At 38.4% G+C, this 27,650-nt stretch overlaps 2 protein-coding genes across 2 annotated transcripts in view; one reads left to right on the top strand and one right to left on the bottom strand.

Annotated features, from left to right (window-relative positions):
• Positions 1-10,589, top strand: part of LOC137098215 (kinesin-associated protein 3-like) — a 12,185-nt gene extending 1,596 nt beyond the window's left edge. The window contains exons 3-20 of the mRNA XM_067474213.1: positions 855-1,012; positions 1,492-1,553; positions 2,526-2,667; positions 2,857-2,956; positions 3,183-3,307; positions 3,818-3,916; positions 4,247-4,425; positions 4,514-4,676; positions 5,289-5,389; positions 5,481-5,589; positions 5,791-5,903; positions 6,361-6,526; positions 7,027-7,152; positions 7,388-7,486; positions 7,635-7,720; positions 7,822-7,978; positions 8,389-8,473; positions 9,162-10,589. Of these exons, the coding sequence (XP_067330314.1) occupies positions 855-1,012; positions 1,492-1,553; positions 2,526-2,667; positions 2,857-2,956; positions 3,183-3,307; positions 3,818-3,916; positions 4,247-4,425; positions 4,514-4,676; positions 5,289-5,389; positions 5,481-5,589; positions 5,791-5,903; positions 6,361-6,526; positions 7,027-7,152; positions 7,388-7,486; positions 7,635-7,720; positions 7,822-7,978; positions 8,389-8,473; positions 9,162-9,261 (2,170 nt within the window). The 3' untranslated portion in view covers positions 9,262-10,589. The remainder of the gene's footprint in view (positions 1-854; positions 1,013-1,491; positions 1,554-2,525; positions 2,668-2,856; positions 2,957-3,182; positions 3,308-3,817; positions 3,917-4,246; positions 4,426-4,513; positions 4,677-5,288; positions 5,390-5,480; positions 5,590-5,790; positions 5,904-6,360; positions 6,527-7,026; positions 7,153-7,387; positions 7,487-7,634; positions 7,721-7,821; positions 7,979-8,388; positions 8,474-9,161) is intronic.
• LOC137098214 (protein Niban 1-like) lies at positions 10,574-27,650 on the bottom strand. Its single transcript, XM_067474212.1, has 14 exons — positions 27,424-27,650; positions 25,162-25,292; positions 24,908-25,045; positions 23,880-23,997; positions 23,391-23,552; positions 16,956-17,071; positions 16,763-16,867; positions 14,609-14,771; positions 14,284-14,465; positions 14,058-14,204; positions 13,856-13,966; positions 12,443-12,550; positions 12,248-12,359; positions 10,574-12,158 (listed from the first exon to the last, which is right to left on the bottom strand). Exons 1-14 carry the CDS (start codon positions 27,476-27,478, stop codon positions 11,071-11,073), a joined length of 2,736 nt encoding a protein of 911 aa, XP_067330313.1. The 5' UTR covers positions 27,479-27,650; the 3' UTR covers positions 10,574-11,070.

The following is a 27,650-nucleotide window of genomic DNA, read 5'->3' as shown; positions in this document are numbered from 1 at the left end:
CAAATAGCAGTGTATTTTTATGAATAAAAGAAAAAAGGTGATAGACATTTTTTCTTATATTCATTTTTCTACCTTATTTGCATCCAAAGTGCTTTACAGATGTTTCTCATTCACCCACACACACCAGGAGCAACTTGAGGTTAAGTGAAGTGCTCAAAGATACTTAACCCTAACCCGGCATTTTAACGGTATTATTGGGCATCCTGTCTACTTCCTGAACCAAAGCCGCCCCATTGAAATAGAATAGTGTGCGCAGTCAAAAAAGGTCAACTGTCCAATCCAGTATTGACATTTCATATGATTTATTTGTGCAAAAACAAGTAGGGGGCCTGGTGGCTCAGTGGTAGAGCAGAAGGCAGCAGGTTCGAATGCCATTCCACCAGGTGTGGCCCTCCCCAGCCACCAAGACAACCTTGATGCCAGTCCTGAGCCTGAATAAAAACATGTTCCGCTGTGTCGAGCCCTGAAAGGACAAGGCAAAAGTCATTGATCATATTCATGCAAAAACAAACAAACCATCTCTCTTGCTGCTTCTCTTGCTGCAATTAAAAAAATCATGAGCTTTTCCCAGTGCTTGTTTGTCCTCCCTAGGTTGAACATTTAGGTTGAGCAATTTGAATTTTATTTCATTTTTTTCCCCTATTTGCTTTTGGATGTATACTTTTACCCTTACAGTTGTATAATATCAGTAATCAGGATGGTTTTTCAGCTTCAGTGTAGGTTGTGGAAGGATCTTTGAAATATTTTGCAGATATCTGAGTGACATAAGCATTACATTAAATGTAATGTTTATGTTACTCAGTTTAAAGTTGAGAAGCATAGAAACCTTTTGGTTGTCTTCTTTCTCCCTCCAGTGTCCGTGTGAAAAGTCTTTCTCCTAGTACAGATGTGGCAGCTTTGGCCAAGAAGGTGGTGGAGGAGTGTAAGCTCATTCCACCTTCTCGTTTACCACAGGTGGAGCAGCTCCTCTATTATCTGCAGAATAGGAAATCATCCCCTGTGGTGGGCAAAGGTGAGTTATTTCACTGTATAGTATATAGTATATTAACATTATGACATTATTGCTCCGTGTGGCAGCACATAGGCCAGAGTCTCAGTTTCTTCAGTTTTCGTACGTTTGGAGTTACAGCAGTTCTGCACAGAAAAAAATGACATGACTGTGTACATGACTTAGAAATATTTAGAAGGCCTCGGATTATATATCTACTGTAGAGAGTGGCAGGTTTAATGGCGTTTGACACTGATGTGGCATGTTATGACACACTTAACATGCAGATGGGTTTAATAAATATTCAGTTTGTTGAATTCACTGAAACCTCTCTATAGCCCAGACAAAACATCAGCATTGTGTATTGTTAAATTCCAGATGAGATTAATGTGTGTGTGTGTGTGTGTGTGTTAGTGTGTGTGTGTACATCATCACATAGAATTTTTAGTAATGAAATAAATTATTCAAAGCTTGTTGTCCGTGTGTGTTTTTGGTGTTGTTAGTGGAGAAGAAAGATAAGAAAACAGTGAAACTTAGAGAACTGACACCATTCGAAGGAATTGAGGTAAGAAATCACAAAACTGAACCTGTTTGGTCATGTTTACGATTGGCAGCAGCATTTGCATCTTATTTTAAAAGATTTTATTCAACATAATATTTATTGGACAGCTACTACAAATGTCCCATCATCGTCAAATGTTTGAGTAATATAAATACATAAATATCAGTGCAGATGTTTGCATCCCTCTTGATAAATTAATTAATTTCTTTTCTAAAATAAGGAGCGTTTGTAACATATATGTGCATTAAATATGTTGATGGAAATTATTCTTTGTTTCACTCTTTTTGCTATTTCAAAATAAGTATAACTGTATTATTTATTTACAGTCCTTTCAGTTTGATCTCAGTTCTTAGAGAGCAATCATAAAATGTAAAAATGTTCTGTATTTTTTATGACCATTCTGCAACTCTCTAACTCCCTCAGGGCCCAAGCATTAATAGCTTGACTAGCTTTTATTGCTTTTTACTGAATAAACTGCTGCTAAGTAAAGCAAGGGACACTATTTGTTTATACAGTATAATTTAATTGGTCTGATAACTTGCCAAATTGTTGCCTACCTCCAGTATGTGCAACTTCTGTTGCGATGCCTACTTATCTTTTAACACAAACAGAAGTTCCACATACTGTAGGGCAATACATTAGTAGAGCACTTTCATCTCACACCTAGAGGGTCCCCTGTTCGAATACCCGACTGACTGTGGAGTGGAGTTTAACTGGGTACTCTGGTTTCCTCCCACTGTCAAAAGATATGCATGTTAGGTTTATTGGTGACTCTAAAATGACAAATCATATTCCCTCTGCCTTTGGAACAAATCACATTTGATCTTACAATAAAATCCGGCCTCTGCATCATTTAATAATCATTTAATTTAATCTAAGTCACAGCCAGGGACAAACCAAAACTGAAAATCTTAAAATCTGATTTATGCTTGATTGATGGGTGATAGTTTTCTTTCTTTATTTTTCTCTCTGTAGTTAAATGAAGAAGCCAGTATAACTAAGGTGGATGAGTATGTTGAGCTGCTCTATGAGGGCATACCAGAGAAGATCAGAGGCTCTGCTCTCATTCTGCAGCTTGCTCGGAACCCAGACAACCTGGAAGAGCTGCTCCACAATGGTAAAATTTCACTTTAATTGAGAGAAATAATAGACAGAAAATAAAGCTGTATGCACAGGTATCAGAACACACAGAGCATCACAGCTTGTTTTTACACATTGCTGATTTACCTTTGCCTGTAAAGTCATTGTACTTACATAAACCGCAAACTCTGTGTTTGTGTGTCTGTGTGTGTGTGTGTGTGTGTAGAGGCAGCTCTAGGTGCTCTGGCCAGAGTACTGAGGGAGGACTGGAAACAGAGTGTGGAGCTTGCTACCATCATCGTTTACATCTTCTTCTGCTTCTCCAGGTAACTTACACACACACACGATGGCTCACACTCAATAGAAACATTGTCAACATGCCATTTTGCTCTCCCTAAAACATCCCAATGTTTATGAGCGCAGGAGTGTCTCACTCGGACATTGCGGTCTTACCGCCACTGATTAAAGTCTGAACAATTTCAGGATTTCAGTGCATGTTGTGAAAAAGGCTTGTGTCATCTCCTTACACAGTTTATCTCTTCTTTTCCCCAGTTTCTCTCAGTTTCATGGAGTAGTGAGTCATTATAAAATAGGCGCATTGTGTATGAGCGTGGTGGAACATGAGCTTAAGAGATACGAAGTATGGCGTGAAGAGCTGCACAAGAAAAACAAAGCTTATATCCTTTACTTTTGTCATGTCACCAGCGTGATGATTTCTGACTTCCAGTATCTGCTTGTTAAGTGATGACAAAACAGTGTTTGTGTCCACACCTGGATTAATTCTCCTCAGTTCAATAATCTGCGTGTGAAGCAAAACTATTGCAACAGTTGATTGTTGGGGTTGATTTATTAAATTATTAAAAAATGTGAGTTTTGTTGATTCATAATACAGCAATGCCTGGCTATTTAGCTCGAAGTTAATGTACACACATTGTATGTTGATTAAGGCATTAAAAAGTATTATTAGTATTATTAAATATTACAATCAAGTTAGACATAAAAGCACTGGAATGGGATTATTGGATGATGAAAATGTGAGCTTGTACAGAACATGCAGGTCTTAAGAAGAGCTCTTGTTACACATCCATAGTAGAGTGACAACTTTGAATACCTTTCAATATCCATATTTTACCCTCTGACTTTTTTGTGTGAGTGTAAAATTAATTCTCCTTAACATGCTTGTGTACGTGAGTCAGCTCCAGAGAATGGTTCCCTGAGAAAAGACCAAAGCAAAGTTCTGAAGAAATACCAAGGCTTTGTGGCTAAACAGGAGCAACTGCTTAGAGGTAAGGTGGACTTTCCACTTTCTAACAGTCTTGTTTTGTCACACCAGAGCTGCTGTTTTTCTTTACCATGAGGTAAATTCAGAATTAATGCATTACATAAAGGCAAACTAGCAAAAATGACCGTGTTTATGTCTGTCTTTACAGCTTTAAGCTTTGTGTCTTTTGCGCTATATTTTCCTTTTGACTTTTCTGCTATAGATTGCGGTGTTACTGCAATTACCTGGACCAAGTCACATTGTTTCCTAATTACATAGCAATTACAAATGCACTAATTAGAAAGACAGCTGGAGGAACCTAACCTCTTTGTGTCTTTCTTACACTGTCCACTAGTGTCCCTTTACCTCCTGTTGAACCTGGCTGAGGACACGAGGACAGAGCTGAAGATGAGGAATAAAAACATTGTTAGTCTGTTGGTCAAAGTTCTGGACCGGGATGATGAGGAGCTCCTGGTCCTAGTGGTTTCATTCCTTAAAAAACTGTCAATCTTCTTAGAGAATAAAAATGACATGGTGAGCGAAACACATTTAAATGTTACATTTAAATGTTGATGTTTGAATTTCCATTCTGCTATGTCACATGTTTGTTTATGATCTGCAGGCTGAGGTGGATACTATAGAACGACTGGCCCGCCTAGTTCCTTGTGATCATGAAGATCTTTTAAACCTGACTCTGCGTCTGCTCCTAAACTTGTCCTTTGACTCTGGACTCAGAGCGAAGATGGTGGAAGTTGGATTGTTACCTAAACTCAGTGCCTTGTTGGGTAAGTGTACACATCAACACAGCTTCATGCTGTATACAGTAAACTGTCTATATTACATGTGCTGAGACTTGCAGTTACTAATTATCAACTACCTTTGTAGAGCACAAGGGAGGCCTGGTGGCTAAATGCCTTGTGGCCTGGTGGCTAAGTGGGCAGAGCATTGAGTTGCGATAGAAAAGGCAGCGGGATTGAATCCCACCCCACCAGGTGTGGCCCCGCCCAGCCACCAAGAGCCACCTTGGTGCCGGTCCCAAGCCCTGATAAAAAAAGGAGGGAGGGTTGCAGCAGGAAGGCCATCCAGTGTAAAAACTTGTGCCAAAACAGTGTGTGGAACACATTTTGCTGTGGCAACCCCTGAAGTGACGAACCAAAAGCGGTTGATCTCTGACCTTTGTGGAGCACAAAATGTGTCTGTAGTGCTAAAGGTTGATTTACATTATAGTTTAGAGTAATTGGGGCAACTGTGGTTCAGGAAGTACCAATAGGTAGAAAAGCGCTGTATAAATACAGACCATTTACTTTCTCTGTCTCAATTACCAGTTGTTTCAGTCATTTATGGATGATTGACAAAAATATGTCAAAGGTTGTTTGTGTACACTTGTTGTTATGCAGGTGATGAGAACAACCGTCAGGTAGCAATGCGAATCCTGTACCACATCAGCATCGACGATCGTTTCAAGGGCATGTTCGTTTACACTGACTGCATACCTCAGGTATAACAATAGAAACAAAGGAAAATGTGACATATGATCATTGACATTGTTTATCCTTGTAAAACTCTCATTTATGTGTATCTATATCTAGCTTATGCAAATGCTGTTTGAATACAGTGAGGAAGAAATTGAAGCTGAGCTCATTTCTGTCCTTATTAACCTGGCTGCAAACAAGAAGAATGCCCAGGTTATGTGTGAAGGTGTGTATATTTACTGTATGTGGCCTGCTTTTTATATTTTATATTTTGTTTATTAACAATGAACCAGGTAGTGGATTACTGGATTCTCTTATCAAAGATGTTTGTGTATCACTTTGTGTTTCTTAGGCTTAGGCAAATGTATTTGTTTATTTGGTCATGTGAGCTTTACCCTTCTCTGATTTATGATGTCTCTTTCTATAGGAAATTGTTTAAAGATGCTAATGAAGAGAGCTCTGAAGATGAAAGACTGCCTGCTGATGAAGATGATCAGAAACATTTCACAGCATGATGGACCAACCAAACCACTGTTCATAGTGAGTTACAAATAATAAAATCAGAATGAAAAGAATCTTGGTATCTTGGAAGTTTGTTCTGATTTGCATCCATTATAGTTGGGTGCAAACTTTTGCACCAATTTACTTTTCATTATTTTACTATAACTTTTAATTGTTTATTTACATTATTTACATTAACATTTTTATGTATGTATGTATTTATTGAAATTGCATGAAGGGTGATGCAGACTTAACTCTACATCTAACATAATAATAATAATAATAATGCACATTCAGCTAGGAAAAAAAGTAAAAAATGATCAGTGTACGAGGAAAAGTTTGTATCTATTACAAAAAGCTACATGAACTTATACCCTGTATATTCTGCAAATCTACTTAGAATTACTATGGGTAGTAGTGCATGCATTAGTAACTTTCACCGCAGGATCCCAGTGCCCCATCACTTATCTGTCCCACCTGTTTGTTTCCCTGTCAGGACTATGTTGGTGACCTGGCAGCAGAGATCCGTGCTGAGGAAGAGGAGGTGTGGGTTCTAGAGTGTCTGGGGACACTTGCTAACCTCACCATCCCTGACTTGGACTGGGAATTGGTACTTAAGGAGTACAACCTTGTACCTTACCTCAAAGACAAACTGAAACCAGGTACCAGCTTGATTTATACAACAGTTGCGCAAGTTTGAGCACCCTTCAATGTATTTATTTAGTACTTGAACCAAAACTAAATATCACCCCTGCAGTAAAAAGACAGCTCCCTTTGTTTGGTGTAATAAATGATATATGACAGCCCACTTTGAGTTCACCAAACTAAATTTACCAAATTGCATCACGTAGTTTTATACCTGTGAGGCCGATGGCCTTTTACAAAGTACTGAATTAAAGGTCTGAATGCTTTGGTGATTTCGCCAACATCAGAAATCTAAAATCAGCTGTGATCTAGTATAGAATAAGGTCAATAAAAGTACCCAGCTTCAGAAAACCCATGTGCTTTGTGTATTGTATTAAGGCCTCCATTCATCACATAGATTTTGCTGAAATATGCTACTTCTGCTATTACTACTTGCTTCTACAACATAAATCGCCAATATTTCATTGTACGTTTCTTGTTAAACAAGGTCATCTCTAGTCTTTTATCTGTGTTTCAGGCTCAGCAGAGGATGACCTCATCCTTGAGGTGGTAATAATGATCGGAACAGTTTCCATGGATGACTCCTGTGCTGCAATGTTGGCCAAATCGGGCATTATTCCAGCCCTTATTGAGCTTCTTAATGGTATTTCATACACTTTTGTGTTGTGGACTTGTCATTTACTCTAGAATTGAAGACTTGTACACAGAAGCTTTAAGATACAGAATTTTTAGATCCTGGTGTCTTGTTTAAAAGAAATCAAATGATGCTTACAGGCTAAATTAAACGTGAAACCAATTGAAAAATACTATATTGTACCTAATAAAATGACCAGTATTCCGACCTGCTTTGCAAATGTTCTTTTCTTTGTTGAATGCAGCCCAACAGGAGGATGATGAGTTTGTGTGTCAGATCGTCTATGTCTTCTATCAGATGGTTTTTCACCAAGCCACACGCGACGTTATCATCAAAGACACCCGTATCCTTATCAGTGTGCTGTCACCACCCTAAATGTAAAATCAGTCACAGTTTCTGAGGTTTAGGTGTGAGATTTTTCAGACTGTTAAATCTTACACCCTCACCACCCTCTGAAGTTTTTGTGGTATTTTTGTTAACCCTCTTGCCAGAGGCTCCGGCCTACCTGATAGATCTGATGCACGACAAGAACACTGACATTAGGAAAGTGTGTGACAACACTCTCGATATTATTGCTGTAAGTGTAACACATGTCTCTGGTGCAGCTTTAGATGTCTAACACATCTTGTTTCTATGTTGTTGTTTAATTTGTTTACTATTGTTTTTTTCACCTTCCAGGAGTATGACGAGGAGTGGGGGAGGAAGATTCAGTCAGAGAAGTTTCGTTTCCATAACAACCAGTGGTTGGAGATGGTCGAGAGTCGCCAAGCTGATGAGTCCGAATCATTTATTTATGACAATGACAACGACAGGACTGATCTCTTCTATAGTGCAGGTAAAGACAAAACCCTGGACCAGGCATGTAGAAAACACCAGAAGCGACAGTCGGTGCTCATCATTTTATTTTGACTTGTGAATTTTTACAATACAACTATAATTTTTTTGTCAAACCATTTACAGATCATTGTACCGGTCTCAGTAATTTGTTTTCCAACTCAACTGATTGAAGTAATTAAACATGTCAGCAGCACAAACAGAAATACCACAGTACCTCAGAATACCAGATCTCATATGCTTTTAGTGGAGAATAATAGATGTCACGTAGACCACATTAAGACTTACACACGAAATATGATTTATTTATTAACCTGTTGTTTTTGACCAAGTATGACATGCATGTCTGTGTAGTCCAGGCTCTCTAACTCCAAGAACTTATGTACAAATATTTTGTGTTTTCTTCATTAGATGGAATAACCCCAGCAGATGGTTCTATCAGCCCAGATTTCTTCTGTGACCCTCAGGCTCTAAATGGAGACTCACACCATTTAGGGCAAGTTAACATGTTCCATTAACAATTGGAACAGAGAAAAAAGTCCTGTTCAGTTTTTTTTCCCCAACAGCAAAGAATTAGAAGCAAATAGAGTTAACGATGTAACGGATTTAAATGTCTGTTATTTATTCACACTGTTGGTAAAAACATCAATCATTAAGAAGAAAGGGCGTCAAACACCTCTCACTTGGATCTAACTAACGTGCAGATAAGGCAACTGAAAAAATCACTTTTCATGTAAACCTATAAATTATTAGTACTTCTCAAATTTTAACAGAAAGTTAGATCTTCAAACATATGGAAAATGATAGTAGATGCTTAGGATCAGCAGGGGCATATAGGAAAATATTATTATCTTTTTTAAATATGAGTCGATGATGATACTTACCATAATATAATTAAGTTTTTAAAGAAATAACTCTTCCTTGAACTTGTCCGAGGTGTACTCATGTGAGATATACATGTATGCAAACACGTGACCACATGACCATATAGTCAATATCACAAATATGAAAAATTCTAAGCATAAGGAGGAATTACCTATTTACACTGTACAATGTGACAATATGAGATGGCACAGCCCTACTAAAGGAGTGTTTCATTTGTGATGAAAAATGTAGCACTGAATTTAAAATTTCCACGTGATAAAAGTAACAGCCTGTGATAACTTGACTGGCTTTGTTTTCAGAGATAGCGATGTCTTCGACCAGACCACCTCCTCACCTGGAAGACCAGCCACTGCCTACGGCTTTAGACCTGACGAACAGCCCTTCTATCCATATTCATAGACACACTCACACACACTTGGTCTGTTAAATATTTCAGAACATCACATCACCATTTCCCATCCACATCTGCATGTTCACTGTGGTATCTTTAGATTGACCTTTTCACTGCTATAACCCCTTTGGCAAAGATACTCACACTACAGTTTTACATTAATTATTCAATAAGCCGCAATTCCATTCAGTCACATTTTATTACTATTACGTTAAACAGAAAAGTAGTGAAGTCTTCCCCACCCACTGGCTACTGGCTTCTAACGTTAAAGCTGGTTTTTGCATGCTTTTCTTATGTATTAATGACTATTTGTTGTCTCCTCGACTTAAGTGAAAAAAACAAACAAACACGGTCAGTAATTTCCCTGGTCTCACGACACAAACATTGAACTTTTTGTGCAGAACACCAGGCGCTGTTCATCATATGTTTCTTTCATACCATCCCTCCAGTGAATGTTAGTGGTAGCAGCATCTTGCTGTTCAAATACTTGGGAGTGTTTTGGTTATGGGAGCAAAATAAGTTCTCTTCAATGTGGCACTTACTGTCAGCCAGTTAAGCAGCTCTGTGTTTGGATGCAGCATAGATACAAAATTCCTATCAAACATACTGTATATTGTGCCAATTGTCTAAACTACATGAAGAGGAGAGTAAAACCTAACTACAAACTGTATTACTTTTAGGCATATTTGCACATATAGTGAAAATGCTTTTGTTGTGTGTCTTTATTATAAGTTATTTTTGATCCATGTATATTGTGTTTAAAATAGCTAAATTTATTACTACTTAACAAGAAACTGTAAACAGAAGCAGTTGGAGGACGGTCTCCATCTCTTTCTTTGTCTTTCATCTTCAGCTTTATAATTATAAAATTCCACATTTACTGTGACATTTTATTTGTTCATATTAATTTATTATAGCAGAATGCTGAATATGCACCTTTTAGATCTGTCACACCATTTCAATTCATTCCCTTTGTTTATTGAGACTAATAATAATCCAAAATGGCAACATGGAAACAAGCAGTGATCAGGTGCATTGTATGATGTGTTGACCTGTATAGTTTAAGAAGACACTTACTAATAAGGTCCCTAAATTCACATTATATGTCAGGACAAACTTCAGTCACTCTAACATTTTTCCGAAGAAAAATTGGCGGAGGGGCGACTCTCTCCGTAGCAGGTCTTTAGTGTTAGACTTTTTTAGTGTTTGTCACTTGATATGTAAAGGGCATGAAATAGCAGTTTATAGGGGAAAAAAATAAGTTTACAGCTGCACTAACAACTTTATAACATCATTGTAACAAGTAGCCAGGAAAATAAATTGAATTTGAAGAACATTATGTCTTTATTGAGCCATTTGTTTCATATCATTTTTAACAGAAATATAATGTTAACATCAGGAGTAAAAATAATGACAAAATGTAAAAGCAATACAGATGCTTGTTTGCTTGTAAAATGATGATGATGATGATGATGATGATGATGATGACTTCACTTCCTCTCTGTCAACCTCTTTAAACTTTGCTTTATTTTAGTCGCTCAATTAATTCAAAATGTGACGAATTCTGCATAATATGGCAATTTAGAAGATTCATTGTGTGTCAGATTTGTGATGCATGTTTCAAGATGTTGAAACATGCATCACAATTGTTTTTTTAGAAATGCTGTTCTGAAATCAGACATTTTAGACTGTTACAAGCACATGTCTGTGAAATCTTGGAGGAACTGATTTAGAAAGAGGAACTGTCAACATCAGTGAAGAAGGCTGTGGGGTCCATCACTCAGGACCTATTGATGGTTGTCATGGTATTGTGTGTGTCAGGGTGTATCGCTGCTGTCTGAAAAAGGGCTGATTGCTGTTTCAACTTCAATGATCTCTGTCACAAGGTCTCTGATGAGAGCCACACCATCCATTGGCTGCTCAGCAGAATGTTCTGCCTCCAATGGCTGAGGGCTTTGGAGAACCTCCTCCTCCTTGTCTTCCTTTTCTTCTGTTTGGCCTTGATCCCCATTCACCTCTGCTTCTTCCTCTTCTTTTCTCTTCTCCAGCCCACTACCTTTCTCTTCATCAGCTTCACTCCCTTCGCTCCTCTCTTCTGCTCCCTCTTTCTCCTTTATTACCATCTCCACCTCCCAGTTGTCTTTTATTTCTCCCGTCAGGTAGACGGCTCTGTCAGTGGTCTGCTCTACAGAAGGTGGTGTTGAGTCGCAATCGATCTCACTTAGTGACACAAGGCAAATTTTTATTGGACTGTCTGCACAAGGTGGGAGTGTTGGTGAAGGGCTGGACACCTGGATGGAAGATGCATCCTCTGATATCTGGTCAGACTTTTCAGGTATTGCAGATGTAGTGGATTCATCTGAAACACTTGTGGACTGGGGCGAGGACAGAGTGGACATTGAAGTGTCTGGCGAGTCTGGGATGGGATCAGTGGTCTCTGGGATAGTAATAGGGTCAGGTGCTCTAACTTCATTTGTAACAGCTGAGTCAGTGTCCGATGAAGTTGAGTCTGTCACAGATGTCTCCGTTCTGAGTTCAACCTCTTTACTGGTTTCGTTGAAGCAAGACGTCTCATCCAGCTGCTGTGTCACAACAATGACAGGGGACAGAAGCACTGCTGTCGGGTCAGAAGTGGTACTGAGATCAGTTTTGGCTTCGCTGTTAAGTTCTTGGTCAGTTTGAGGGTGGATGTCAGTTGCGACTGCCTGATCTTCATTCTCAGCCTCACTAGTAGATTGTTTATCTTCATTCGGCAGAACTGAGGAGGGGTCTCTAGCGTGAATGGCTGGGCTAGTTGGTACAGAGCGTGGGGGTGTCGTTCCCAGCAGACTGTACTGACTGATGGTCAAATCTGAAGTGTCCAGTAAGAGATTGTTGTTTTTCTTACTGGCAGCATCCTGGACAACTGAGGAGAAATGGAGTTCCCGCAAACATTATGTCAAGTGTTACATTTGGAAGATATTCCAATTCAGATGAGAATAAATGGACATGTACCTGTCTCTATTTCCTTACTGAGAATGTTTCTCAGTATGTCATCATAAACATTATGAACCAGGATGAAACTGCTGTAGTCAGAGAAGATGTACTGCTCGAACTGCTGCAGCTCCTGGACACAAAAAAGACATTTAGCTCTTTGCACAAAAAAAAAAAAACTGATTAAGACAAACTGCAGCAGTGAGTTTGACCTACAGTTTTCCACTTGTTGTCCATCTTCTTGGTGAGAGCAGGCTGAGTGACTTCCAGCAGAGCATCCTGATAGAGCCTCCTCTGGACAAGTCGGCTGTCATGGTCCAGCTGCTGCTCAAACACAATGTCACACACTGTCATAATTGTTTTCTTGCTTAAGGTGGTGTCATTTCTACCCCCACGATAAAGAATTATTACTCAAGCACAACAGGATATTAATGTCAGACCTTTAAGTATTTGATCAGAGGCACAGTTTTTATCATTTGGGCTCTGTATCAGTGTCAGAAATATTGTTTCAGTTGTGTAGGAATGACCTAGACCTACCCCTGTATGGGGGAGTAACTGGACAGGTAGGTGCCCAAAAGGTCTTCCATTAAAGATTGAGTGTTTTTGGCTTGTCCCTTCAGGGGGCAAGAGTTTTTTACACCAGATGCCCTTCCTACTGCAACCCTCCCATTTTATGCGGCTCGGGAACGGCACCCAGGTGGTCCTTGGTTGCTGGGCGGGGCCACACCTGGTGGAGTGGAATTCAAACCCGCGGCCTTCCAACAGAAATACTCTACCACTGAACCGCTGAACCGAAAGTATGCTAACAAGAGATTAACTGTTGATTTAAAGTGCAATAATAAAAATTAACTGTCTGAATTAACTATTTAGTACTTTTTAAAAAAGCAGCCAGGCTGACAATTAAAAACAATTGAATGGTGAATTTTCTGGTGAAGAACCGGTTTAGAGCAGTTGACCAAATAAGCAAAACTCTTCTGGCATTTTTGTATTTTAGTCAACAATGCAGAAAGGACTTTGAAAGAAATGTACTTGATTGCTTTTCAACAGTCTTGTTGTTTTCAGAGAAACCCGGAGTGTTGTGACACCGCTGAAAGTTAACACTACAGCTCAGTAGTGGTTTTGGGTAGATACAAATGCAAACTCTTTTTGACATTAACTCACAAAAGTGTGTTCTGTAGCACATGTCCAAGTGGGTTTGTTGTAGAAAAATATGTACTTCGTACCACATTTTGTCAGATCTAGAATTAAAAAGAGTTCTTGCAATGATAAGGCTCATAAACAGGAAGAACAGATGTAATCAGATGCTGGATTGTTAATCTTTTTCTTCCTGATTCTTTTTAAATTCAAAGGGAAATATTTAATTGGTAGAGGGGCGAGACAGTTCTGAGTTTGGAGTAGTCAAATCCCCAGAAAGCTCCTACCTTTTCTCCTATTAATTGTCAGGAACTTTCATTGCTAATGGTTTCTAAGAATGTATTTTTTGATCTTATCGCTGTTAGGAGCTGCTGCACCTGTTACATCCTGGTTCTTTAGTTTCTAGTCTGTGGGGTGACCATGACTACACCATCACACCTGCCACCCCCTGGAACCGGCAATGAAACCTTCTACAATATGTTGTGAGGTGTTTACCTTCAGTACTCTTTGTTTAGCTTGCTCCATCTTGACCGGAACCTGAGAAGGCTGCAGCCTGGCCGACGATTGGAGGAACAGCTCTAAGGTAAACACAGCACTGTCCAGCAGCTGGAAGAGACACACCAAAAAGAGTCGGCTTTGACCCTTTCTCAGTTTTGCTTCTCAAAGGTCACAAAGTGGCACAAGCACAAATTCATACCTGCTCCATCTCAAGATGTGCAGAGTGAACCAGTCTCTGAGCGCTGCTTAATCCAAACCGCTGTTTTAAGTCTTTGAGATTCTCTGTCAGGTTCATCACCTTCCTGTAGCTTTGATCCAGACTGATGGAGCCCAGAGTAGACAAGGCCTAAAGAAAACACGCACACACCCTGTACTTTAAATATCTTAGTTTCCAAATATTTCAAAGATGGAAAGGTCTCACCCACCTTCTTTGTTTCTTCTGTCCCTTCGTTTGTGGCTGTGAAAGCTGAATCAATCTGTGTGTGTAGTGTCTGTTGCATCCCCTGAATCCCCGCACTTATGTTTTCTGTAAGCACTTCAAGGATGGAAGACAGGTATGGTGCTACAGACTCACTGCACACTTTCTCTGCTTCTTCACATATACACGCTGAAAGACATGCACAAAGTTGGGGAAATAAAATGTTTGGTGTTATCCGGCAGGAAACTCAAGATTAACTAGAACATATATTGGTTTAACAGCACAGTGTCTGCCCTGCAAAAAAACAGAATAATTTTTGCTGCGTGCTGTACCTCTGACTTTCTGCTCCAGGAAGCAATGAGATGTTATGATCTGGTCCAGGTTGGATCTAATGAGTGCCTGATTGGCTGATGCTGTCTGACGACATTCCTCCCTAAGAGCATCAAGACTTGCAGTGAGCTGTTCCAGCACTAACGTGTAGGTCGCCTGCACTGTCTGAACACATAATCACACCATAAAGAGTTCAGAAGATTAGATTAACATCTGCATTCTGAGAAATGTTCTAGGACTAAAGACCTGCAGGGGAGTTAAGCTTAAAGATCATAACATGCATTAGTTACAGCTGTGATGACCATTCAAATGTGTTTTGTTATAAATAACTGAATATTTAGGATTTAGGCAATAATTTTAGAAAATCTTAAAATTCTGGGCCAATTTGTGGGAGAGCAACAACCTTTAAACAATGCTGCTATTTCTGACTATTAATACAACAGCTGCTTGTTTAAGCTCATTTCCACTGATTATGTCACAACTTTTTCTGAGTGCATTACACTTACCAAATACTTTTATTTACAATGCAGCTGTGCAATTCAGATAAGTTAAGTTACAAGTAAATTACCATGAACCCTAGTTTGAATGGATGTAGAAATGCCCCTAAACATGCACTTCCTCTCTAATCATTACGACATCACTTTGATACTTAAGTTGTCATAATCCTTTTATGGCACACATATTGAAACTAACTTGACAAAGCAGGCTACTTCACAGTTGGGCGTGAAAAAGAAAAGATCACAGACTGACACAGGCAATTTTATAAAATGCTGAAAGTTCATACGTAACTAGTTAAACTTATTAATGCACCACGATTTAAGTTTTACACATCACTGAATACATTTCAAAAATAATGACACAATCAGGAAAGTTTATAAATTCCATAAACAAACACCCTACCTGTATATTTATTCTGCTCGTCATTTCCCCCCCAAGATACTTTCAAAAAGTGTGTATAGATATGGTCGGAAGTACAGAAACTATGAGGTAAACACATTCTCCTTTTATAAACTCGAGTTTTGTGTGGGAAATTTTCATACGCTGTGGGGGTGTTTCAGAAAGCAGCTTTAAAAAATTCAACTCAGAGTCTGTTCACACTGAGGGAAGCATATGCAGGTTGACTATAAAAAGCTCCATGATTCTGCTATGATGGTAACTGTTATACCATGGTAACAGGTAAATAAAGGCCACGGCTGCCATTTTAATCCAGCGTCACCATTAGTATTGTTGTTAATTTGAACGCTCAAACTGAAAGTCCGTTAAAACAAGTTTAGATTAGTGTAGGGCGCTTCAATTTGAAGAATGACTTTAAAACCACATTTAGGCCTTTTATATTTAGAATTTCAACTAAGACTATTTGCAGCCGCAATACAGTACAACCAGCCTCTTAAAATATCCACATAATCTCATGATAACTATGATAATGATACATTAATGTAATCTATTACAACATGAGAAATTATTATTATATTTTTTTCACGTTTTTTTTTTTCTTATAATGATTAAATGCACGGTTAATGTTCCAGTGTGGGGGAACTGGTTGTTCTAAAGTCCACAAAGTCGGATTTCAGGATTTATTCTGAGCTGAGGATGAAGCCACACTGAGTTATATATTTTAATGTAAGGAGAGATGGTGATTGGCTGATTATAAAAGCAGTAACAGTGAAGACAGGTCCTGGGTAACTAATAGGCTACCATCTGAAGAGGATTTTTATCTTCCTCTCTGCTTTTTGAAACTGAAACTAAACTAAAAAAAAAAAAAAAAAAAATACAGAGTTTCCTTCAATTCAGGAAGAACTAGTTTGTAGTTTTCACTAAACCTGCTTTGTGAAACACCCACTGATTCTAGATGTAAGTCAGCAAATGTGGCATAGCTTTGGCCTCCAGCACTACTGTGAGGAACCTTGTGGTCATTTTGACCAGGATCAGCCTTGTAGTTCAAGGAGAATTTGTTGGGTTTTCCTCCTGACTCTGTATAGCCTTGACTTTATTGTAAAGTGTCTTGAGATGCTTTTTGTTGGTGAATACATAGATAAGAATAAATTCATCAACAATCATATAGTCAGAGCTTTCGAATTTTTGCTTTGCTTTGAACCCCAGTGCTGAAGAACAGGTTGTCCCTCACTGTGTAATGGTGATATGGTAATTTAACTCACCGCCAACCACTGCCGTATCCTTTCAGTCTTCTTCCCCTTCACTCGGGACTGAAGCTGACTCTGTAACCATGGCAACACCTCCTCCATCACCTGGGAGGCCAAAACCTACAATCGAAACAGACAAGTGATTGAGTGAGCAGACATAAAGCTGGTGTGTGTGTGCGTGTGTGTGTGTGTATGTGTCTGTGCTGACTTGTTCCTCAGTGCCCAACAGCATTTCCCAGGATTCATAGCTTCCTTTGTTCTGTCGGTAGAGCTGGAAGGCTTGGATGTATGCCTGGCTCTCATAGGATGAATTACACCAGGGGTCTGTTTATGAATGAGATAGGAATTGGTTAGTAAGTGGAGATTGGGCCCTAATTTTTTAATTTCCTGGACACCATATACCTCATTCTGAGACTCCTTATAATACATTTAAAAATACCTGGAGCCTTAATTTGTTGAACAATAATAACTGTGGCAATGCCTTTCTAAGGGTTAAAGTTCATAACATTTGCAATGTTACAACTGCAACAAATCATTTGACCAGTTCGCCATGAATTCTGTTTGACCTCATAATTCAAAACATCATAAAAACATTGAAACATGAATCACATTAATTTTAATAGAAGCTGCCAGAGAAGCATTTTAGGCCACAAAATTAAAAACAAACAAACAAAAAAAAAGGTCCAAGGACCTCTTATTTAGGAGGAATATAGTTAGATAAAATGTAATAACCCAACAAAATACTTGGCTTTTATTGTAGGGTCAGTCACTGAGAATATATTAAAGTGCAAAACTTCTCTATGCCCCACGTACTCACTGAAGCGCCAACTGTGGGTTAACCTAAAAATAGTCAAACAGATACACCATTTCCTTCTGTCTAAGTTTGAAAAACATTTAAAATAAAAACTAGTAACCAGCTTTTTTGATCGAACTCTACCCCCTAGCGGTCCAGCAGACACCCCTGTCTGATATCCCTGGTTCTTGTCCAGTTAGGGAACTTTCCTGCACATTGTTTTTAATCTAAGTCCACTTATTTCCTGCCACCTCTCCACTGCCTATAAGAAAATATATAATAGTGACCTGAATGATTTACAACTCCAGTAGGAACAAGTAGATCTGCTGTTAATTTTATGCCATATACAATCCAATGTTGTGGCTCAGTGGTAGAATCCCACTCCACCAGGTGTTGCCCTGCCCGGCCACCAAGGGTCACCTTGGTGGCAGGTTCTGAACCTGGATAAAACCGGAGGGTTGTGGCAGGAAGGGCATCGGGTAAAAGAAATTCATGCCAAATCAATGTGTGGAACATGTTCTGCTGGGGTGACCCTGGAAGGGACAAACTGAAAGCTGTTGATTTTCGATCAGTGTTGGGTTTCACATCTCTAATTTCCAGTACTGTCATGTTCTGCTTTTTGGATGCTGTGTCTCATTATTTTGTTCTTTGTGGTGCAGTTCCCCATAAGGCTTTGGGGCATCTTTACCTTACTAAATTGATGGATGTCATTTGAGGAACAGAAAGCTCCTGTACTGCTGAAAACACTTCCCTTTATCATCAACACACTGCTATTAATCACACAAATGCTGCTAAAAACTGACTGTGATGAAATCATTTCCGCACTGATGTCACTCATATGTCCTGTGCCAGGCTCCAGTTTCTCAAGTGTTGCAATGCAGAATCACCCAACCTGCACTCTGCAACTGCACTCGCCTCCTCCCCTCTCTATGCGTTTATATGTCACCATTGCATGACATTAATTTCTCCTGTAGTTGTACTTCTCCCTTTCTCTGTATCTTTCTGCAGGGGTCTTTACTAGTCCTACCAACCTACCCACTTTTTTATTTGTTGCTTCTTTCTCTTCTTATCTTTTCTCTCTCCACTCTACTAAAGATGTGTTTCCTCTCCAATCCTAGAGCTGCTACAGGGGGATTCATTAGTTATTTTCTATAATTCTGTAAGATCTTGACTGAAGTGCACAGATTGTGGTTGTGAATTAGTGCTATATAAATGAAATAAAATAAAATACATTGTATTTAACTGAATACTGTGCAGAAGGTTTGTGCAGGTTCCCATCCCCACTGCCCGTGGCTTTTCTGTGTGGAGTTTGCATGTTCTCCACTTGCTTGCGTGGGTTTTGGGTACTCCAGTTTTCTCCCACAGTCCAAAAACATGCAGGTTAAATCTAAATTGCTTGCAGATGTGAAAGTGAGTGTGAATGGTTGTCAGTCTCTGTATGTCTGTATGTGGCCCTCTGATTGACTGGTGACCTGAGCAGGATGGACCTTGCTTCCCGATGACAGCTGGGATAGGTTCCAGCCCCCCGCAACGCAAATAGGGTAAGTGGAGACCGATAATGGATTGATGGATGGATGAATACTGTGTGCATGGATGGAATGAGTCTCTGTAACAAGTGAATGAAGGTTTTGCTCAATGCATAAGAAAATTGCCTCTGTAATACCACTAAAAAGACATAGTTGTCTAATTGTTATTTGTCTTTTTTTAGTCTGGGGGGGCTATATAGAATGGATGGAGTGCATTTTATCTGTCTGTGTTGAAGAGCCCTCTTTTCTTCACCCATTCATGCACCCACAACAATATACAGTTAGATACATAAACATTAGAACAATGGTCAGTTTTTGGCATTCGGCCTCTGTACACCACCACATTAACCAACTATTCAGGAATTACAGCCATTTTAATACACACTCTGCCATTTTTGGTGATTCACATCTCATTCATAATTCATAACATAAAGATCAGGTGCCTGACTTAGTCAAGAAACTTCTTGTCGGCCATTTGTTCCTTTATATATGAGCCACCAAAAATGTGTCTGTGTGTGTGTGTGTGTGTGTGTGTGTGTGCGTGTGTGTGTGTGTGTGTGTATCAAAATGGCTGTAATTCCTGAATGGTTAATGCCACAGTGCCACAGGTTCGTTATGGTGGTGAACAGAGGTCAAACGCTTAAAAAACACGTCGTTGTTCCAATATATGTAAACCGGACTGTGTTTAGAAGCTGACAGTGAACAAAACTCTCACCACTACTCACTTCACTTTCATGTGTCAATCAGCTGTAACACTATGGGCCGTGCATATCCAAACTAATTCTGTCAATGTGCTCATATCATTTCAGTTACAGTTTAAATGTAAAGTTTGAACTTCAAAGATGTCATATGTTTTCACTGAGTTGCAACAGGAAATTACATCTTTGCACTTCAGCCCAGTTGAATATAAACTAGAACTTGCTAAGCCACACAAACACCGAGCATGACGCTGCACACAAGCTTTACGTTACACATTACTGCAAGCCATGGCCTGCTACAAAAAGTCCATCTTTTCGGCACGTTGTTTCAACGTAGCATTAACAAAGTGAATGACAGAGTCATCAGTGATTGTTAGAACATGGAGTGATACACATTGTTAAACTGAACCTTTACACAGCACACACTTAGTGACCATCAGCACCAAATAGGCCAGACTGACACTGTCCACGACAAACTAGGTCCAAACACATCGCTCTGTTCACAGGTCAATATTCACTGTTCAGTCTGTTTTGTCTCCACCAACTACTGAGACATAATGGTCCATTTTGTTCAGCAGCTGGTTCCTAACACTGTAAAAATGTGATCATTATTTATTTTAAAAATTGTGGCATGTTATACATGACATAATGTTTGAGTTTGAGTAAAATGTATTAAATAAGTAAGTGAATTGTATTTTTAAACAAAGCAAAAGTAAAGCAATAAATACAATTTTTTGGGTTTTTTAATAGTAAAGAAAATTATGAGTTGATAAAATCAATATAATAAAAAGTATTCAGTATAGTGAATATACATTAATTTAACAAACATTCTAGACTAGAATTAGATTGTGTGTACTAAATATGTAAGTACATTTAATGAGTATTCTTTTTCCCAGCACCTAGAATAATGTCACCCTCTCTTTGTTTAGGTTTTTCAACAGCTGTACCGTGAAAACCCAGCGCAATCAAAGTGAGGAGACTGTGACTAAACAAGATCTGAAACCGTTAATGGACCAGACCCGTTGCATAAATTATTAAAGAAACATGTTAATAGACATGTATTTATGCAACTCCACATTAGATATGTTCTGTCACAAACTTATTCCTATGACGCTCATGAATTCTTATGAAGTTGTGCAATTTTGTGGTCAGCCAAGCACGGCCAAGCTCTAAATGTGTCCAGAACAAATTAAACTCTAAGCTCTTTCTTACAGGCAAAATCCACTGCAGTAAAAACCGAAATTCTCCAGCTCATCTAACATGAGTGTGTCATGACTCAGGTGGAAGTGGAAGTCAATTAAAACGAAACATTAAACGATATTATTAAACATTCATTAAACTTTGGTGTTTTTGGTTTCCTTTACCAAAAATTGACTTAACATAATAATCAAATTTTGAAATTTACAAATATTAAAATTTGTTTTATTTAACCACAATAGTATTTCAAAGTAGCTGCACTTTTTTACTGTGTAATAAGATTTCTTTGTGATGTATTACTTCACCTGAGACTTGTTTTTTTACAGTGAACTTTAACTATGTGCTGTTTTGTGTTGAATACAATTATATAGTATAACATGGGATGAAAATACAGTTGGGTGCAAAACTGTACATCCCCATATATTCAAAAAACCAAAAAGTTAAACAAAAATATTCTTTCATTAGAAATGAACGCCTTACTAATTATTATTATTAATGCTTAGTAATTTAGGGGTGGGAGGGTCAAACTTTTTCACCCATATAATTGTCATTATTTTATTTTTTTCTACACTCTTGGACTGTACTAGCTGAATGTGCATTAAATGTTATATTAATTTTAAAAAGCGAAAAAAAAATCACTAATGTTTAATCCTTGATTGAACAGTAAACTTATCTATGAGCTGAAAGATAAAAGACAGGTTTTTCACTATGAGCATTTATTCAATAGTATGGTAAATAATGTTGGTAAAAATATCATACGTTCAATCCAAAAGCTTCGATCAAATGCTACTTGTTGTTTCCTCCACACTTTTAATTTAATCCAGTAAAGTAAAACAAAAATGCAGGTGGATGCTGGTTTCTTATAATGGAAATTCAGTTTAGTGGACATCAGAGGAGTGAGAGCCATCATCAGTTTATTTAGTAAAAAATTTACAATTCAAGTACTTGATATTACTTATCATTACTGCACTGTGACTACTGTTGTGCTGTGACTTCTCTGCTGGCCAACTGTGTGTTGTTTCCTGCCACCAGTACCATGCATGTAAAGATGTGACATGCAGTGTATGCAGTGTTTTCGCAACCTGAACCAAAGGGGGTGTTATTTGGTTTGTATCCAAGCTAACCACACAGGAAGTCAGCAGCATTAATATTTTTATCTGTCACCAGGGCAACAGTCCCCACAAGTGACAAAGTGAATTAGATCCGAGAAACCAGAGCATAAAGCTACAAATTCAAATCTTTGACAAAAGTGATTGATATCTTTCTGAGATAGACGAGAAGATTACTTTAGGACAGGACATTATCAAAAATGTAAACCTGACTATTTTTAATTTTAGAGGTTGTGACATTTCTTATTGAACAGGAAGCTGTGAGAAGTCACAATGTCCTGCTGTAGTTTGCCAAGAAGATCTCTCTAAAATTTGTCTAAAATCCATCCATTACCCGCAACCACTTATCCCGTTTTAGGGTCACATGGGGCTGGACCCTATCGTACCTGTCATTGGGTGAGAAGTGGGGTCCACTCTATCTCAGGATCAACAAAGAAACATACGCAGACAGACATGCATGTATGTGGACTGTGAGAGGAAACCGGAGTAGACGGAGGAGAACATGGAAATTAAAGACATAAAGGGCAGGGATGACCGGGATTCAAACCAAGGGACTTTCTAGCTGTGATGCAGCAGCGCTTAACCACTCCACCCCCTTTCTCTAAAATGTGTCATTTATTTTCCTTTTCTATACAAATTATAAACATGTTTTAAGTTTTTAGCTTCAAACTGTTTTGTTTCAGTCTTTGTACTAAGATAAATTAAATAGACCGTGTACAGTTTTTCTGCTGTAGCTACTGTGGCTACAAGTGGTGGTAACGCAATAAAGACACAACATTTCCTTCATTCATTTCAAGACTCTTCTGAGTCAACTGCTTTCCACATACTCATTACACAATCAGAGCAAAATCAAGTAGAAACTAAGCAAGAGACTAGTGAGTCCCATCAAATGCAAAAGGGACACGCTAAAATGTTTTTATCTTAGTGGAAGAAGCAGAGCACAGGTCAGGGTACGAGGTCATGGGAGGGACTTACTGGTGTCAGTCTCATAATTATATGCAAACAGCGTTAAGTGACAGAAACATCTGGTCATAACAGGCCGAGAAGGGCAATAAATGCAAATTGTATCAAATAATAATCAAATCAAATAATGTGTTTATAAAAATGTTGGGACGATTCCTTTAGGACACTGTTGCTATTGCCAAGGCTTATCTTTTCCAGATGGAGTATAAGTTTTTGTTTCACTGTTGAGCTTTGCCATTTTTGAGTCATTTTATTTTATTATTCAAATATTTTTTCTGATGGGAAAAGAATGTAGATTTGAAATATAGAGACAGCACAAAAAGAATGTGTGTGTGTGTGTGTGTGTGAGTGAGTTACCAAGGTTCTGGTGTCTGATGCATGTCCTAAGAGCAGAAAGGAAGTGATCTCGTTCATCTTCTTGTTGGAAGAAAAAGCATGTGTGCCCTGCGTACGGCAGGTGCAGATACACAGCGAATTGGTCATGAGATGACACCACTGAAGAAGAATCCTCTTTCACTCCTGAAGAGACAAAGACAGAACAGGTACAGATGTTGGCTTGACAGTATTTTCTTATACTTTATGTTCAGTAATAAAGCAGACGAGGATTTTATCACTGTGGACAGCAACTCTCAACCCTAATATAATAACCTCCTCATAAAAGTCTTATTTATCACAGTTAAATATTAGTCCAAGCTGTTTTGGAAGTAAATAAAATCATGAATTTATCATATAAAACGGCGTCCCTTCAACTAAGGCAGTTTAAAGAGACGTGTCCACACTAACACCAGGAACCCTCGTGATAAAAAACTCTGTGGATAAAATACTGCACTGCAAGTGAGCTAATACCATTGAGTATCGCTGCACAGGTTTGCTCCAGGTGAGCTCTGAACTCCTCCTCTGTGCTGAGGACACTTCCCCCCACTGGCTTGAGGACCAACTTAGCTACAGCTCCACGATTGAAGATCTGCACATGGGGTGGAAACACAGATATGAGTGACAGAGATGAAGCTGGAGAAAGTCTTCAGACATGTTACAATTCAAAAGCTACAGGGCCTGATGGAATTCCAACCTTAAATATTAAAAGTCTCATTAGGTCAGCCTTGTACGTAGAAATAGATTTAGAAGAAAACACTAGAACTATGTCCAAATGATCACAGGCCAATTATTCTGACATCACCAAAAATCAAATGCTGTGAGACATTAATCAAAACCTCCAGTAGTGATAACATACTCTCTTCTCTAGAACCAGGATATTTTGATCAGCCACATAAATAAGCAGAGGACGCAGTGTCATATCCTGCACACTGTTTTCGAGATCCTCATTGGAACTTTGCACTATTCATGTTGAGTATTGTGTTGTGTAAATTGGAACTATAAGGAAAATGTTACTGTAGCATCAAAGTACTGGCACTACTTAACTAAGAGACAGTTTAATATGAATACACAATTAATTTGTGTAATAGAAATAATTAGTGTCTACAAATGTGCAACTGCACTTTTCAAACAGTTTTAACTGATGCAGCTATATGTACAGTGTGTATTGTTTCTGAGTTGTTATATTAAATTGGTTGCCCTAAATATAACTGTATGTAGTGTACCATTGAGATTTTTTGCATGTATGCCTCTGTGTGTTTGTGAAGATGCCTATACACACATGAAGCAGTGTGTATTGTTGCTTAAGGAGCCAACAGATGTGTAGACATTGTAGGAAAGTGACCAGATCAAATTTTCCACTGCACTGAAATACATTTCATATAATTCATATTACAATGACATAAAACTAGAAGTTTAACAATGTGTAGCATTAGACACATGCACAAGACACATTCTGTTATGAATGTAACATTTAGTTTTTTAAAGTGTGCGCGCGTTACCTCCATGTTTTCATGTATCTCCACATTGTAATTTCTTCGGAGGACAGTGTATCTCTCTTTGCATTTCTTGCCCTGCTCATCCCAGCAGGACACCTTAACATTGCCTTGGTACAACACTTCCTCAGGGGGATATGGAGGCTACACACATACACACAAGTACAGTGATTCAATTTTTATCATCTTTAAATAATCCACAGGTTTTCTAGTGCCATCCAATATAAATAATATTAATAAACCAGTGATTCTACACCCACCCTGTGTGTTAGCAGCAGGCCCTTCCCCTCTTTCTTAGGCTCTACCTCCTGGTGCAGGTGACCAAAGTAGGCTGAAGAGTACTGCTGACGGTAAAGCACACTAAAGCTCTCGAATGTACTGTCCACCAGTCCTGAAGACAAACATATGCACATTTAAAATAAAAAAAGTCCTCTTTAAAAAGAAACACAGATCAACCACATCCTTAATACCACAATTATGATTGATGGGGGTGTCATCAGGGTGTGTAGCTGAGACTGTCCCCTGTCCACCACAACAATAATGCCAGGTGGTATTAATGTTGTGGCTAATTATTGTAAGTCTGAAAGTAATAAATGAATTAACTAACAGGAGTTATTTACAGCAGGACACATTGGCAGGACACATTGTAACTAACTGTACCTGTGTTACATTTAAAATATGCACAAAACAATGTAGTGATATAAATAACAGATTATATTTCTGTGTGACGTGTTGAACTTTCACTGCTGAGCCCACTGAGAATCACTGTTGTTTGCAGCAAAAGAGCTCTGATAAACCAATATTTCTTGTTTGCAGATTGAACAAGTCGCTGTATTGCGTTAATACATCTTTAGTCTGGTCCTATTTCATACTTATTTACACATTGAGAGCTGTGGGCAGTGGAGTTTTGACTTTTTGTTGTACTCTTGTCACTAAAGGCTCCCGATGTGTTTGAATGTGGCTCAGACAAATTTTGCTTATTATTTGGGTACAATCTCTGATCCTAATCACATATGGTTTGTGGAGACTCTGTAGTGTTATTGTTATCTTCCACATTGATACACAGAGAGGAGGAAGAGTGTGAGAGACAGATCAAACAACCCATAATAAGGTAATAGTTGGAAATGGCTCTAATTGCCAGTTAGTATCCCGTGGAGGAGAGGGACAGGATGAGAGCCTGCTGATAAGATGTATAGGAATTCACACACAGAAAGCTAAGTGACTTTCAAATCACATGGTTTTTTATAAAGAAATTTTTTTTTTTTGGTCAAAGATAATCGTGGTTAAATTACATTTGCAAAAAACAGTAACAGTAAATATTTATTATACTTTATATTCTTTTTTTACCCAAGTTAACATCACATATCATCACATATATTATTTAACCACAATTTCCGCAGTTTGGTTTTGGGACCTTGTTGCATGACCCTCTATGTTTCCTGTCTAGCTCCTAAAACCTGTTTAACAAATGCCAAAAAAAAAATGTATTCTACTCCCCTTGTACATGTTAAAACAAATTATTCTACATGAAGTAGCTGTCAGCACATAAAGTTAAACTCATCTTAAAGTTGAGTTTATTAATTGCTATACTTTAACTTCTAATCATTTTCGCCTTTAAATCAGAACTGGAATTGTTTCACACAACTCTTTTCCTAGTGAAGTACTAGTAGAAGTACCTCATTCATTTTAAATATGGTGGCCAAAACATTAGAACCACCTCTTCTCCACCACTGACTATGACCAAAATAATAAACAGCGAGTAGAATTATCCACTTTATGACACTATAAACCTAAAAACTTTAACTGAAATTATAACATTGTAAAAGTAGAATTAATTGTTATCAATGATCGGTGTATCGTAGCTGACACTTTTGCATCGGATTGTATTAAATCCTACTGGACTTTTCACAGGAGACTAAATGTTGGCAGACTATGTAAATACGTATAGTGTATACTATCCTAGATGCAGGATTAGTACACTATCAGAAATGCTGTGGCCTTTATGATCTAAAGCAGAGCGAGATAAATCAGCCTAAACAGTGGTTATTAAAACTTGATAGACACACATGATAAGTGCTAAGGCACAGCCCTGATGCCCTTAGGTGATAAACAACAACAACCAGATGAGAATGGTGTGTGAGAGACGGTATATTACCAGGCTCAAGGGAAAACGGCACTATTAGCTTCTATTACACAACTGTAGTCTACAATAATACCAAAACTACTACACTGTTACACTGTTACAACAATGCTGCTACTACAGCTACACATACCACTACGGCAGCTACTATTACTTTTACTTTACTACTACTACTAAGTGCCACTATCACACCCCTACACCGCCTGTTATTTCTCTTTTTGTTTGAAGTTTCTCTCTGTTGTTTTTTTGCACTTTTTTTCACTTTCCTTTAAAACTTATGGTAACACAGGCGCTAGTTACTACATGGCAGCAGCTGAATGGTTGTACTGTAAACATCACGTGTACAAAACTGCAGATACGACTGAAGAAAAAGAAGTTTTACCTTTAACGTGGCTGATTTTAGCCTCATCCAACAACCCAGATGAAGATGCCCCCATAATGTGTCCTTCTCCTCTTCTCAAAAGTCTCTAGAAAAACCTTTCTCTATTATTATTATAATTATTATTATCTGGTTTTGTGTACACAGGAAACCTGTTTGTAATGCATGTGAGCTAAATGAGCTGCTTCCATCTGTCAAGCAGTTTTTGCCCAGCTCATTTCCTCTCTTCT

Source organism: Channa argus, chromosome 14, assembly GCF_033026475.1.
Source record: "Channa argus isolate prfri chromosome 14, Channa argus male v1.0, whole genome shotgun sequence".
NCBI lineage: Eukaryota > Metazoa > Chordata > Actinopteri > Anabantiformes > Channidae > Channa > Channa argus.
This window is presented reverse-complemented; position numbering and strand designations above follow the sequence as displayed.

Coding starts and splice junctions, on each gene's coding strand:
- LOC137098214 (XM_067474212.1), bottom strand. CDS start 27,478: ATGGGGGCATCTTCATCTGGGTTGTTGGATGAGGCTAAAATCAGCCAC. Junction 25,046..25,161: donor GCCTGCTGCTAACACACAGG/GTGGGTGTAGAA, acceptor GTATGTGTGTAG/CCTCCATATCCCCCTGAGGA. Junction 14,205..14,283: donor GGACAGAAGAAACAAAGAAG/GTGGGTGAGACC, acceptor TGTTTTCTTTAG/GCCTTGTCTACTCTGGGCTC.